This window comes from Hypanus sabinus, chromosome X1 (genome assembly GCF_030144855.1).
Source record: "Hypanus sabinus isolate sHypSab1 chromosome X1, sHypSab1.hap1, whole genome shotgun sequence".
Lineage (NCBI taxonomy): Eukaryota > Metazoa > Chordata > Chondrichthyes > Myliobatiformes > Dasyatidae > Hypanus > Hypanus sabinus.
The window spans coordinates 29,146,858-29,159,852 of NC_082738.1; the positions used below are offsets into that span (position 1 = coordinate 29,146,858).

Sequence of the window (12,995 nt, forward strand, 5' to 3'; positions counted from 1 at the left end):
TTGGATCAAGCAGGCCTGTATTCACGTGAGATTAGAAGAATGAGAGTTGAAATGTGCAAAATTCTGAGAGGACAACAGACTAGAACCAGAAAGGATGTTTCCCCTAGCTGCTGGTGGTGAATCTGTGAACTTCACTACCAGAGAGGCTGTGGAGGCCAAGTTGCTGAATACAGTTTAGTAACAGAAACTTCTGGACACAAAATGCATTAAGAAGTGTGGTGAGAGAGAGAATATGGCATTGAGATAGAGCATAATGGTCGTACTGAATGGTAGAAAAGGCTTGAGGGGCCAAGTGGCCTACCCTGCTCCTAGGTTGCTTTGTTTTGTGGACTAAGCCCCTGTTATCTCATTAAAGGAAGCGTGAACTGCAAGCAGACTGATGTTACGGCTGCTCTCTGGAAGCCAGAGGTGAGTACCATTCCAATAGGAGGTACTGAGATCACACTATGGTACCTGGAGCCCAGCTAGGAGTCTGCAACTTTGCAAAAATAAGGCATCACCATCCAGACCATGCCATCTTCTTAATACTGCCATCAAACAAGAGCTACAAAAGCATGAAGGCCCACACTTCAAGGTTAAACAACAGCTTCTTCTATACTGCCATCAAGTTCTTGAACCCACTCGAAAAACCCGAATGTGACCTCAGACTGGATTTCCTTATTCTCTCTCTCTACTTGCACTTGTGTTAAGTTTATTTTGTTTTAACTGTTTGTAAATTATGTACACTTCATGTTATTTTAAGTTTATGTTAACTTATATTTGCCATGTTTGTAACTGTGCTGCTGTTGAAAAATGCTCACTTTCATGGCATTTATAATCTGGGTATGTAAATGCCCACAACAATCAACTTGAACTTTTGGAGGTGGAAAACATACATAATTGCTTCGGAAAAAAAAAACTTATTTATTTAATTTTTAATATGTACACCTTGATGAGAATACTTACAAAATACAAATTCAAATATTAACAAAATTATTTCATGAGAAAGCTCACTAGTACAATCTTCCATTTCTCTTGGATGTGTTGTTCATTGTACAGAGTGAAACCTGGCACCAACTACTGGAAGTGAGTCTGTAACCAAAGAGGAATTTGGGAACTATGTAAGTGGAACAGTATCAGGATTTTCCCTGATATTCTTTTAAATCCCAAGTAGAATCATCCTTGGTTCGCATAGGGCAGCTGGGGTGGTTTCAAGAGACAAAGCCCAAGCACTGCACAGCTTAGGAGAACCTCCATATCTGAGGGCATCTTTGGCCGCTTTTCCCTATGTTGGACAATTCTGCTGTTGATGTGGGCTTGGTACTGTAATAGCAGTGGGCCAATGTTGCTGTCATATGCACTTGGTACCTAGTACCTGCAGTTTCCACTGTAAGATACAGACAACCCAATTGGTGAAGAACTGAAATGACTTGGTGCTAACTTAAGTTAAACTATGTGATCATAATTTAATTTATATACAAATCCAAAATTTAACTGTGGTTGGAAATCTTACAGACAGGACACCGAGATGGTTGGTGGGAATAGGGTGGATGTTTGCAGTGTCTATGGTGCTCATCGAGGTCACTGTTAGGAATGTGATTTTCCCTCTACCTATCCCCCTACCTCTACCTTCTGCCTCTTCCTTCCTCTACTGTGCCATCCTTTACCCTGTCTCTGCCCTTCAGTCTCTCCCTGCTTCCCAAATCTGTCTTCTGCCCTTCTCCCCCTCTCTTCCACAATCTATCCTTCACACTCTACTACTGCATATGTCCCATTTCTTACTTTCCCTCTGTATCCTCACCTCTACAGACTCCAATTTCTTTTCCCAAAAAAGTGAGGCAATACCTACTTAAGTCATTGAGGACTTCAGATCAGATTAGGATTTTCTTAAAGGGGCGGAAATATAAGATTATTCAAAATTACGTTGGGAAATTACGCAGTTTATGAAGGAATCCCCATTGCTAACCACTCCTACCCCATAGCGGAATGTTCAGGGTCTAAAAGGAGCAGATCATGTGTGTACTGGTGCCTATCAAGAAGTGGGCTTGATCCGCTAACTGGGTCATGACCTCACAGTGGCATCACAGGTAGATAGGATTGTAAAGAGACCTTTTGACACATTGATCTTTATAAATCAAAGTATAGAGTACAGGAATTGGGATGTTATGTTGAAGTTGTATAAGAAGTTGGCTAGGCCGAATTTGGAGCATTGTGTGCCGTTCTGGTCACCTACCTACAGTTTGAGCTTGAAAGAGTACAAAGAAAATTTACAAGGATGTTGCCAGGACTTGAGAACCTGAGTTATAGGGAAAGGTTGAATAGGTTAGGATTTTATTCCTTTGAGCACAGGAGAATAAGTGGAGATCTTATAGAGGTATGCAAAATTATGAGAGGTATAGATAGAGTATGCATGCAGACTTTTTTCCTCAGGTTGGGTGAGACTGGAACTAGAGGTCATAGGTTTAGGATGAAAAATGAAGTATTTACGGGGAATCTGAAGGGAACCATCTTCACTCAGAGGATGGTGCAAGTATGGAAGTGGTAGATGTGGGTTTAATTGTAACATTTCAGAGGAATTTCGACAGATACATGGATGGAAGGGGTTTGAAGGCATATGGTCCGGGTGCACATAGATGGAACTAGGCAGATCAAGCTGGTATGGATTAGATGGGCCAAAGGCCCTGTTTCTTTGTTGTAGTACTCTATGACTCCATGACTTAGTGAGGAAGGTCATGTCTACAGTAGTGTCCCTTGACAACAATGAACACTAAGGTTTCAATTCCTATTGGGAATCTCCACAACCATTTTAAAAGACAGTTGGACAGGTACACGGATAGGAAAGGTTTAGAAGGATATGGACCAAACACTGGCAAATGGGACTAGCTTGGAGGGGCCTTTTGGTCGGCATGGACCAGTTGAGCCAAAGGACCTGCTTCTGTGCTGTATGACTCCATGACTCGTTGTGTGACACACTGGCCCCTGTAATTTAGTTGCGTGTTCCTGTGGTTTGATGGTTTCCAAAAGGAAAGGTGCAGTATCAGACTTTGCCTTTAATTAGAAATAATTTCTTTAAATCATGATCTAATAAATCAAGTATTCAAACTAATTATTGACAATCATTTACATATGATGCTCCAACTCAGTCCCAGTTGAGAAAAGTCATATCAGCAACACAAGCAGTTCTCAGTGATCTCTGACAGGATCTCTTCAGCGGACGGTACTCCAATCAACTTGTCGAAATACCTGACTTTGGTCTTCCACAGTCATCATACCATTCTCGTTGTCATGTCTGCAATCCAAGAATGGGACACCCATGGAAACCAAACAAAACCACACCTGCAGAGAGTCAGACAAAAAACAGTTAGGCTCAAGTATGTGGCTCACAGAACCAGAACTCTAAGGTGCTATTTCAGAGTGTAGCTTGAGTATTCTGGATCTGTTTGATAAAGTACCAGTCAACAAAGATGTTGCCAGGACTTGAGTGCCTGAGTTGTGGAGAGAAGTTGGACAGGCTAGGGCTTTATTCCTTGGAACATGGGAAACTGAGGGGTGACATTGCAGAGATCAATAAAATCATGAGGTACATGGACAGGGTGAATACACACAGTCTTTTCCCCAGAGTTAAGGATTCAAAAACTAGAGGGCTCTAGTTTAGGGTGAGAACAGAAAAATTTATAAGGGACCTGAGGGGCAACTTCTTCATCCAAAGGGTGGTCCATACATGGAATGAGTTGCCAAAAGATGTGGTTGAGGTAGATATAATAACAACATTTAAAATACATTTGCACAAGTGTATAGATGGATGAGAATTAGAGGGATATAGGCCAAAGATGGTCACCATGGGACTAGCTTAGGTGGGTACTTTGGTTGGCCTGGACAAGTTAGGTCGAAGGACCTGTTTCCATGCTATATTATTCTATGACAATATGGAATTAAAGGCTCTGCAGCAGTAGGAGGGGAACTTGGATTAAAGGTAGCAAGCAGAGAGTGGTGGGGAAGGGTTACTTTCCAGACTGAGAGATGTGGACAGTGCTGGGACCACTGGATTTTACATATATTCATGACCTAGACTCGGGAGTGCAGGGTAAAATGTCCGGACCTGCTGACGACCCATGGTTGGAAGTGCGATGGTCTGTAAGGAGGGGAGTGATTGTCTGTTCCAAGTGAGGAACAGTGAGGCTGGCAGAATGGGCAAACAGGAGGTGGATGGAATTTAATACAGAGAAGTGTGAAACGCCTGGGTATTGGCCTGGGTAAATTGTATGGGATCCTGGAATTCATAGAGGCATAAAGTATAAAACAGAAACAAAGAAGGTTATGAGATTGGGACAAGTAGACAAGATCTGAGAGGCACAATAGACAGCGACTGGAGCTGCTCCTTCACAACTCCAGGAACCCAGGAGTGCTGCCTAGGAGAACATGCATCACTGAGCATCCATCCTTGAAGCAGCGCTATCCAGTAGCTGGAAGAGGACTGCTTGTATTGTATGCATGCGTCCCTGAAAGGCTGAATCCTAAGGTCACAACTGTGAGGCGAAATGCATTGGGATATGTGCAATCTCGCAATAGTGTACACTGAAGTTGTGAAATGTGTGACGACTGAAACTGATGCAGTAATTGTCGATAAACAGAATGCACTCCACCATTCAGGGAACCTGCGGTGAATAAGCTTAATGACACTTAGAATATGATGGTGGACCACTGAACTCTGTGGTAACGAAAAAAGGAGACTATGAGGCTCTGTAAATCTCAGTTAACATCCAGAAGACAGTTATTTGGAAAATTTTGATTCATACATATTTAACACTTTAGCCCTGACTCTCCTTTGAGGGATTCTTAATTTAATCTTGGGTTTAGATCTGCAGATAATGCAACATACAATATTATCTAACTTCAACTATTCTGACAGGAGCTTTCATGGAAAAGTGCTATAAATAACATTTAATCTTGAGCCCCTATGAGCAGTTGGGATTGTCACCTGATCAACTAAGTACATCTGCCACTAATTATAAACACAATCTGGGTCTCAGGTACCTGATTTCTATTTCTATCCACAATAATCACAAGCTGCAAGGAGAGGCCTTTGGACTCTCAGGGGAGGTCCTTAGATGACTTCTTCATAAATCTTAAAAGCTCAAAGGAAGCATAATTCTCTACTGCTGGATATACTTGGGAATTGCAGGAATATAAACCTTCACAGTGTTGTAGAGCACTGAGAGCCACACTGCACAGAAACAGGCCCTTCAGCCCATCATGTCAATGCTGAACATTGTACCCATCTACACCAATTCCAATTACCAGCACTTGATCCATACCCTCCACTACCCACCCCCAGCCCCCTCAGGCAATGCGTACCAGAATCCACTCCCCTTCTGGGTAGAAAATAACTATTTCCTTAGATCCGCTCTAGCCCTTTCACTCCTCGCTTTAAATCTACTGTATGACCTCTGGTTTTCCGGGGAAAAGTTTACTAGTATTCACCCAATCTATGCTTCTCATAATTTGGTATACCTTTCATAACTGGTAACTCTCCCCAACTACATTGATGACTACATTGGTGCTGTTTCCTGCACCCATGCTGAGCTCATCAATTGTATAAATCTAGTGACTTGCACAGTTACAATATCTTGACTATACTTCTTCTCTCCCTGTCATTTGTAAGAATACTATTCCCTTTTCTCAGTCCTCCATCTCCACTGCATCTGTTCTTAACAAGGCGTTCCATTCTAGAACAACTGAGATATCCTCCAAACAACAGGAGATATACTTTCTACCACCATCAATGCTACCCACATCTCCTCCATTCTCCGCACATCTGCCCTCACCCCACCTTCCTGCCGCCATAACAGTGACAGGGTTCCCCTTGTCCTGATCAACCACCCGCATGCCCCTGTATCCAGCATATCATTCTCCATAACTTCTGCCATCTACAATGGGACCCTACCACAAAGCACCTTCTACTCTCTGCTTTCTATAGGGATTGCTCTCCATACAACTCCCTTGTCCACTCATCCCTCCCCTCCGACCTCCCTCCTGGCACTTATCTCTGCAAGCAGGACAAATGCTACACCTGCCTCTTCAGCTCCTCCCTCACCACAGGGCTCCAAATGGTCCTTCCAGGTGAAGGAACACTACCCCTGTGAGTCTGCCAGAGTCATCTTTTTTTTCTTTACTTCTCGCAATGTAGATTGGGGGACTGCTTTGTTAAGCACCAGTGCTCTGTCCACCACAAAGGGCAGAATTTCACAGCAGCAACCCATTTCAATTTGACTTTTCATTCCCATTCCGACATGTCAGTCCATGGCCTCCTCTACTGCCTGATGAGGCCCCACTCAGGCTGAAGGAGCAACACCTCATATTCCATCTGGTGGCATGAACATCGATTTCTCTAACTTTTTGTAATTTCTTCCCACCTCCCCTCCTCCCTTTTTCCATTCTTCACTCTGGTTCCCCTCACCCCTTTCTCCTCATCTGCTCTTCCTCCTTTCCTTTTTTCCATGGTTCACTGCCCTCTTCTCTCATATTCCTTCTTCTTCACCCTTATACCCCTATCACCTCCCAGCTTCTTACTTCATCTCCCTCTCCTCCACCAAACCATCTTGCCTCTCACATGGTTTCACCTCGCCCTTGCCAGCTTGAGCTCCACCCCTCTCCCCACCTGATTATTCTGGTTTCTTCCCCCTTCCTTTTCAGACATCATGAAAGGTCTCCGACTGAAGCACCAACCGTATATTCCCCTCCATAGATGCTGCCTGACTTGCTAAATTCCTTCAGCATTTTATATGCATTGCTCAAGAGTTCTAACATCTGCACAATCTCTTGTGTTTATACCTTTCATAATCCTGTCAACAGCCCTCGGCCTCCACGGAAACATATTCAGCTTATCCAGTTTTTCCTCTGAATTCATCGTTCTTACCAGGCAACTGGTGTATCTCTCTTCATCCTCTCCATTGTATTTGCATTCCTACTTCCTACAATGTGGTGACCAGAAATGTGCACACTACTCCCAACTTCCATAATCTTTTACTGTATGCTTCAGCTAATGCAGGTATGCAAGCATTCATCATCACCTTATCTACCTGTGCCGTCACCTTTAGGGACCTATGGACTTCTGCACCAAGGTCCCTCTTTTCCTCAGTATTTCCTCAAGCTCTACCATTCAGAGTTTATGTCCTATCCTTATTAGACCTCCCAAAGCACATCACCTCACACACATCAGGATTAAACTTCATCTACCATTACTCTGCCCAATTTACTAGCTGATCAATATCATTCGGCACCCTAAGTTTACCCTCCTCACTACCTACATCACCGGTTTCCATGTCATCTGCAAACTTACTGATCACTTGAATTACATTCATGTGTAGATCATTAACGCATACTGTGCAATGAGCACCAAGAATCCCAGCACTGATCCCTGTGGTACCACTGGTCACAGGCTTCCAATCACAAAAACAACCCTTCGCTGTCACCCTTTGTCTGCAATCACCAAGCCAACTTTGGATCCATAGTCATAGATTCATAGAAATGTACAACACAGAAACAGGACCTTCGGCCCATTTAGTCTGCACTGAACCTTTTAAACTGTCAACTTGCATTGGATCTTGGGCAACTGACCTTGTTGAAGACCTTACTGAAGTCCAGGTAGACCTCATCAATCCCATTGCCCTCAGCAGTATATTTTCAAAAATTTTAAATTAGTCAGGCACAATCTTCCACCAACAAAACTGTACTGACTATCCCTGATCAATCCCTGCCTATCTGAGTGTTGATTAATTCCATCCCTCAGCACTTTAGCCACTAAGAGCCCTCATTTTCTTCAGCATTCTCCCCTGAATGTGGAATTCTGGCTGGATCCTGGGTTCCCCATGATTTTCCACATGTTGAAAAGATCCTTGAAGGTGGCAACACAGGCATATGGGGTGGTGAAGAAGGCATATGGGAATCTTGCCTTCGTTAGCTGGGGCTTGGGCCATAAGAGCAGGGAGGTCTTGGTACAACTGTATAAAACATTGATTAAACTGCACTTGGAGTACTGTGTACAGTTCTGGCCACTGCACTATAGGAAGGATGTGACTGCACTGGAGAGGGTGCAGAGGAGATTCCCCAAGATGTTGCCTGTTGCCAAGGTGTTTCAGTTATGAGGAGGGTCCGGGGAGGCTGGGGTTGTTCTCCCTGGAGCGGAGGAGGCTAAGGATGGGGGGGACCTGATTTTGGGGTACAACATTATGAGGGTATAAATAGAGTCATAGAGCACTAGCACAGAAACAGGCCCTTTGGCCCATCTAGTCTGTGCTGAACTATTATTTTGCCCAAGCCAATTCACCCTGCATGCCCCCCTCATCCATATGCATTTCCAAATTTTCCTTAAATATTGAAATCGAACATGCTTTCACCATCTCTGCAGGCAGCTCATTCCATTTTCATTAACCTCTGAGCGAAGTAGTTCTCCCTTGTATTCCCCCTTAAACATTTCACTTTTCACTCTGAATTTATGACTTATAGTTCTAGTCTCACCCAACCTCAGTAGAAAAAGCCTGCTTACTGTATCTACACCCCTCACAATCTCCCCTCATTCTTCTACATGCCACAGAATAAAGTCTCAACCTATCCAAACTTCTCCTATAGTAAGCTTTAAAAATAAGAGCCAGGCCTTTGAAAATTAGGGTTAGTACACACTTATGCATGGAGAGTCCTTAGAAATTTGGAATGCTAATTCTCTAACAGTAATTGATAGTTTTAAAACTGAGACCAATTGAATTTTCTTGGCCAGCAGTATCAAAAGGAAAAGACAGCAGAGAAGTTAGGCCCACCATGTCATCAAACAGCAAAACTGCCTGTGGTACCCATATTTACAAATAAAGGAGGGAATAGAACTTACCAAGTAAGACACAAAAGCCAAATAGGCAATTGCCACAATAGCTGCTACAATGTAGATTGCCATGATACTCAGACTTGAAACATAATCGATCACAAAATAAATGTTAATGCAGCAGATGATCAGAATGATAACTCCACCGATGATCTTCCAAATGCTGGAGGAAAATAGAAAGAATCCAGGAGACATAAGTGTGGCACCAAGTAATCACACAGCTACTGTATGTCAGCTCTACTGTGGTGAACAGCTAGGTGACATCTGTTCCATCTGGAGTGATGTGGTGCAATGTACGTGCTACTTTCAAACCAGGGACCTGACATCTGGACACTTGTTCATTGCCAGTCTTAGTGGCAAACCAAAAAAAGCATTGAAACCAATTTTCCTGTTAACAATGCAACACAGTGGCTCTGTCGTTCAAGTGCCTTTACTTCTGGTTCTTTTTATACAAATGAAGCATTAATGGGTTAACAGAAAATGGATTGGTTCACCACACAACCAACCCAACAGAGGGCCTTGCCAAGAGTGGTGGAAGAGGTATTAGGGGCATTTAAGAAGCTCTTAGAGCAGCACATGGATGGTATAAAAATGGAGGGCTATGTAGAAGGAAAGGGTTAGGTTGATCTTAGAGTAGGTTAAAAGGATAGCACAATATCATGGGCTGAAGGGCTTGTACTATGCTGTAATGTTCTGTGCTCTATGTTCTGCGTCTGTCATGCAAACCTGGAACAGTACTTAGTTTTGATACATTTCTCCCGCACAGTGTTTCAGTTTATTATTGCCGGGTCATCCTCTAGCTCTTCACCAATATGGTCATTCTTTATGTACAGACTAAGGCACAAATGAAAAAGATGAGCATTCAGTTCAGTCTACTTACAGACCGTTGACGAAGTCATTCATTATTGAGGTCATACTGGTAAACGTCAACACTGGGATCAACGCAAACGGCAGCTGCAGAGAGTTGAAAGATTATTTGTTCAAGCTGGGGACAGAGTCATTGTCAATAAACCAGAATTACGCATATACTACTGAAATAAAATGCTGCCTTCCTCACCACTAGAACAGTCCACTTGGGAAACAGGTGCAATAAAATTGTACACTAAACCACAGCTTTCAGAAGTAATCATGTGAAACTATGTTTCTTCAAGAGACAACAACTTGTCCCACTCCATTGGCGGATGTGCTGTTCAGTATTTGATAATCTCCAGGTGGATGTGGCCTTGTAACCAGCAATGCATGAAAGCATTGGATAATGTGCCTGGCCAGGTGATTGGAGTTTCAGTGGGAAACCACTTAGGGAACAATAACCTCAACTGTAAGTTTTCAGCTGGTTTTGGATGAGGATAAGTCTAGACATCAAAGGAAAGTGCTTAAATAGAGAAACTAATTACAACAGTATTGGGCAGAAGCTGGGGAGAATAGGTTGGGAGCAGCTATTACTGAGCAAGTTCACACCTTAACATGTGGAAGTTGTTTAGAGACCAGCTGGTTAGAATTCAGGATCAATATGTTCTTGTGAGGGATAAAGACAAGGACAGCAAAGTTCAGGAACTTTGGATGATGCCAGTTTAGTCAAAGAAGAAAAGGAAGTGTATAAGGGCTTAAGAAGCTGAAATTGGACAGGCCACTTGAGGAATATAAAGAAAGCAGGAGAGAACTTAGAGAGTCAGGAGGGGTAAAAAGGGCCATGGAATGTCCTTGTTGATTCAGATTAAAGATAATTTTACACCTACATAAAGACAAGAGGGTAGCAATGGAGAGGGTAGGACCGCTCAAGGACAAAGGACAGAATTTGTGCCTGTGGACAGAGGAAGTGGATGATACTAATCCAACACTTCATATCAGTATTCACCAATGAGAAGGACATGGAGGATAGTGAGATCAGGGAAAGATACACTGATATTCTAGAGCATCTTGATATCAAGAAGGTGGAGGTGTTAGGATTCTTGATGAACATTAAGGTAGATAAATCCCCAGGGCCTGCTGTGATCTGTCCCAGGTCATTGAGGGAGGCAAGGGAGGAGATTGCTAGGGCCTTGACAGAGATCTCTGTAACCTCTTTAGTCACAGGTGAGGTCCCAGAGGACTGGAGAATAGCCAATGTTGTTCTCCTGTTTATGCAGAGCAACAGGGACAAACCAGGAAGTTAAAGGCCAGTGAGCAGTGGTAGGGAAATTACTGGAGAAAATTCTTAGGGATAGGATTTACACACATAGGGAAAAGAATTGACATTAGAGATAGTCATCATGGTTTTGTGCAGGGGAGGTCATGTCTTCACAACTTAATTTGAATTTTTTGAGCAGTGGTGATTGGTGGGTAGGGTGATGGATGCTGTCTACATAGACTTTACTAGAGCATTCATCAAGGTCCATCATGGCCAGCTGGTCCAAAAGATTATGGAATCCATGGAGATCTAATAGATTGGATTCAGATTTGGCTTGGTGATAGAAGACAGAGGACTGTGGATAATGAGGAATGTCATCAAAGGATTCAATGTATAGATCCATTCAACATTTATTTATTTAGAGAGACAGCACAGAACAGGCCCTTCAACCCAATGAGCCACACTGCCCAGCAACCCACTGATTCAACCTCAGCTTAATCACAGGACAATTTACAATGATCAGTTAACCTACTAACAGGTACATCTTTAGACAATGGGAAGAAACTGGAGCACCGAGAGGAAACCAGTGTTCACAGGGAGGAGGTACAAACTCCTTACAATAGACATCAGAATTGAACTCTGAACCCCAACGCCCCAAGCCATATGGTGTTGCACTAACCGCTATGCAAATGTGGACAAATAGAGTTCTGTTGCGCTTTGGGTGGTCACATGTGAGAGGAATGTACTGTAGATAATAAATGGCAGGAACTTTACTAGCATTAGTGTACAGAAGAATCTTGGGGTGCAAGTCCATATCTCTCTGAAAGTGGATCAGGATAAGAAAGGCATGTTGCAAACTTGCCTTTATCTCTAGTGGGTGTTTTCCAATTCAATGAAGAGCCAGTCACAGCCCAGCCCTGCTGTAGCTTGAACAGAGAGCAGCAGTGTGAAGAGTGACTGCAGATGACTGAGGGAAGGTGAGGGAGATATATTGTACGAGACTTGGAGAGGAAACAGACAAACCTGAGGAGAGGGGTGCTGGGTGCAGGGAGCCGCTACTGCCCTCCAGGCACGAGGATGCTTGGAAGTTCTGAGCCAGGAGTGAACACCAAGCCATCGAATGCCTGTACTTTGTGGAAGAACATTGGCCTGGTGGCTGGTTGGGCTCATTCAGGCATGCTGAGAGAGCATAAATGAAGTCCCCACTCCTTGGGTATGGAGTTTGAGTGCTGCAGTGAGCAGCAAACTGTGGAATGTGACAGAGGTCAGCAACCATGATCCTGACTTCACCTGCGGCTCAGGTGTAAGTGGCAGGTTGTGTTTGAGGTCACTAAAGGTCACAGGTGTTAGTGAAGGCTCTCCTATGAACTTGCATACACACTGCTGCTGATAAATGTGGGTCCCAGTAAACTTGCTCACTTTGCCGACTGATCAATATCATTCTTTAACCTGACACTACCTTCCTCACCATCAAAAGCAACACTGCTTTTTGTGTCATGTACAAGCTAACGAGACCTCCAACATTGACATCCAAGTCTTGATACATTACAACAAACAGCAAGGGTCCCAGCGCCAATCCTGATGATACACTTCTGGTCAAAGGCTTCCAATCACATTAATAACCCTCCAACACCACTCTTCATCTCCAATCACCAAGCCAATTTTGACTCCAATTTACTAACTAACTTTTAACCTTTCAGTCCAGCTCTCCATGTGACATCTTAACAAAAGTCTTACTGAAATCCACACCGACTGCATCAACTGTGTTGCTGCCAATTCTACAAATGTTGCCTCTTCAAAAAACTCAATTAAATTGGTCAGACAAAGCCATGTTTTCTTTGAATTAATTCCTACCTTACTTACCAAGTGCAGCTTAATGTCATTCCTCAGAATCCCCACCACTGATATCAGACTCAGTAATGACCTGGCTTATTCCTGCTGCCCTTGTTGAAAAAAAGACACCACGTTCACTGTCCTCCAGTCATCTGACACCTCACCTGTAGTCAGTGAAGATCTAAACATCTCCAACAGGATCCC

The 12,995-nt window shown here is 43.4% G+C and overlaps 1 protein-coding gene across 1 annotated transcript in view; it reads right to left on the reverse strand.

The window, feature by feature from the left end:
- Positions 1 to 889: 889 nt before the first annotated feature.
- Positions 890 to 12,995, reverse strand: part of LOC132384736 (natural resistance-associated macrophage protein 2-like) — a 57,788-nt gene continuing 45,682 nt past the window's right edge. Inside the window, exons 14-16 of the mRNA XM_059956170.1 lie at positions 9,732 to 9,805; positions 8,861 to 9,014; positions 890 to 3,315 (exon numbers count right to left, since the gene is read on the reverse strand). Coding sequence (XP_059812153.1) covers positions 3,187 to 3,315; positions 8,861 to 9,014; positions 9,732 to 9,805 — 357 coding nt within the window. The 3' untranslated portion in view covers positions 890 to 3,186. The remainder of the gene's footprint in view (positions 3,316 to 8,860; positions 9,015 to 9,731; positions 9,806 to 12,995) is intronic.